We start from the raw sequence: 1763 nt of genomic DNA, 5'->3' as shown, positions 1-1763 counted from the left end.
TCCTGGTGACGGCCTCGATGCAGTTTCTGGCCTAGAGTCAAAATTCTCCATGGATAAATCTCGCACCGTTGGCTCTCTTGCTCGCTTCGGGTTGCTCGGTACTTCTCTTTTCTGCCCTGGATTTTTCAGTGCCGTGACATAACATGATTTAGCCATCACCTATCCGCCATGTACCTTTTCTACAACCCCTCTATTTGACACATAAGCAATAGTTAAATGGTAAGTTGATACTACTGCCTGTACGTCGTGAATTATCGGCCTTCCAACAATTCAATTATATGCCGATGGTACATCCACTACCAAAAATTCAGCCATTGCATCTCTTGTCGTTATACCATCTCCGAACCTAACAGGGAGAACTATACTCCCTTCTGGCCTTACTGTCGAACCATTAAACCCAATCATCGGATAAGATACCGGCGTTAGATATTGTCAACCTATCATCAACTCATTAAAGGCCTGCATAAACAAAACATTCGCTGAACTTCCTCCGTCAACTAGAATTCTCTTCACATCAGCTCCATTGATTTTTGCTATTAATACGAGGGGATCATCATGAGGAAAAACTATTCCTTTTGCATCTTCTTTGGTAAAGGTTACATCTGGAATCTCAGACGGTTGTGGGCGATTAGCGACATCTAGTGCATTAACAATGTGCCGATGTTCCGATAGGTGCTTCCGTGCTCCACTTATCGTCCCTCCGTGAACTGGTCCACCGGTTATTACATCAACTTTTTTTCCAGTGGACGACGGTGGTTTCCCACCTTCACCTTGTCGGCTCACTTGCCCTTGCCTTTCTGGCCTGAACTCTATCTGATGGCGCTCTAGCTGCCGGTATTGTTGCTGTTGACTTTCACCAGAGTGTAACCGATATTGAGTGAGATGCCCCCTTCTTATTAATTCTTCTATATTATCTTTTAACTGCACACAGTCTTCAGTGTAATTCCCCACATCTCGGTGGAACATACAATATTTCTTGGTATCCCTTTCTTTCGCTTTCATCGGCATGGGCCTCACCCATCCTTCTTGATTCTCATTTACAGAATATATTGCAGCCCTCGGTGCATTCAGAGGTGTATACGAATTATATCGCATTGGTGCCTTGGTTCCTCTAACCTCTTGACGGCTTCCTCCCCTTGTTGCGGTAGGATTCCTCGGCCTTACAACTCCTGAAGATCCCCCTTCAGACATCGGGTGAATCCTATCGGTAGAACTAACTCGGCTGCTTGTTTTCATCAATTCTTCGCTCTTAATATAATCATGAGCTTTTTTGAAAGCTGCAGCTAATGTTGGCTGATTTTTTCGGGTTAAGTATCTTTTAAATTCTGAATCATTCAGGCCATTCATTAGTGCCATGACTGCTATCTCCTGCTGCAATCTCGGAATTGTATTGGCTTCATTATTAAACCTCCTTATGTAATCCCTTAGAGATTCATCTGCCTTTTGAGTAACAACCATTAGCTCTCCAGAAGTTCTCTACCGAACACTATTACTAACATACTGCCCCACAAACATTTCGGCTAACTGCTGGAAACTATGGATTGCTCCATTTTCAAGATTATTAAACCAATCGGCTGCTGCTCCAACCAGAGTGGTGGGAAATACTTTACACCAAACGACATCAGAATTGGTATACAAAATCATGTGACCCTCATATGAGGTCATGTATCTACCTGGATCTCCCCTTCCATAATACCGACATGTCGGCATTTTGATTTTTTCCATCAGTTGATCAAGGATGCTCTGCGCAAATGGTGATGCCC

At 43.6% G+C, this 1763-nt stretch overlaps 1 protein-coding gene across 1 annotated transcript; it reads right to left on the bottom strand.

Moving 5' to 3' along the window:
- Positions 1-432: 432 nt before the first annotated feature.
- Positions 433-1458, bottom strand: LOC110692186. Its single transcript, XM_021869188.1, has one exon. The coding sequence runs from the start codon at positions 1456-1458 to the stop codon at positions 433-435; it is 1026 nt and encodes a 341-aa protein (XP_021724880.1).
- Positions 1459-1763: the final 305 nt, after the last annotated feature.

This window comes from Chenopodium quinoa, unplaced genomic scaffold, assembly GCF_001683475.1.
Source record: "Chenopodium quinoa cultivar QQ74 unplaced genomic scaffold, ASM168347v1, whole genome shotgun sequence".
Lineage (NCBI taxonomy): Eukaryota > Viridiplantae > Streptophyta > Magnoliopsida > Caryophyllales > Amaranthaceae > Chenopodium > Chenopodium quinoa.
This window is presented reverse-complemented; position numbering and strand designations above follow the sequence as displayed.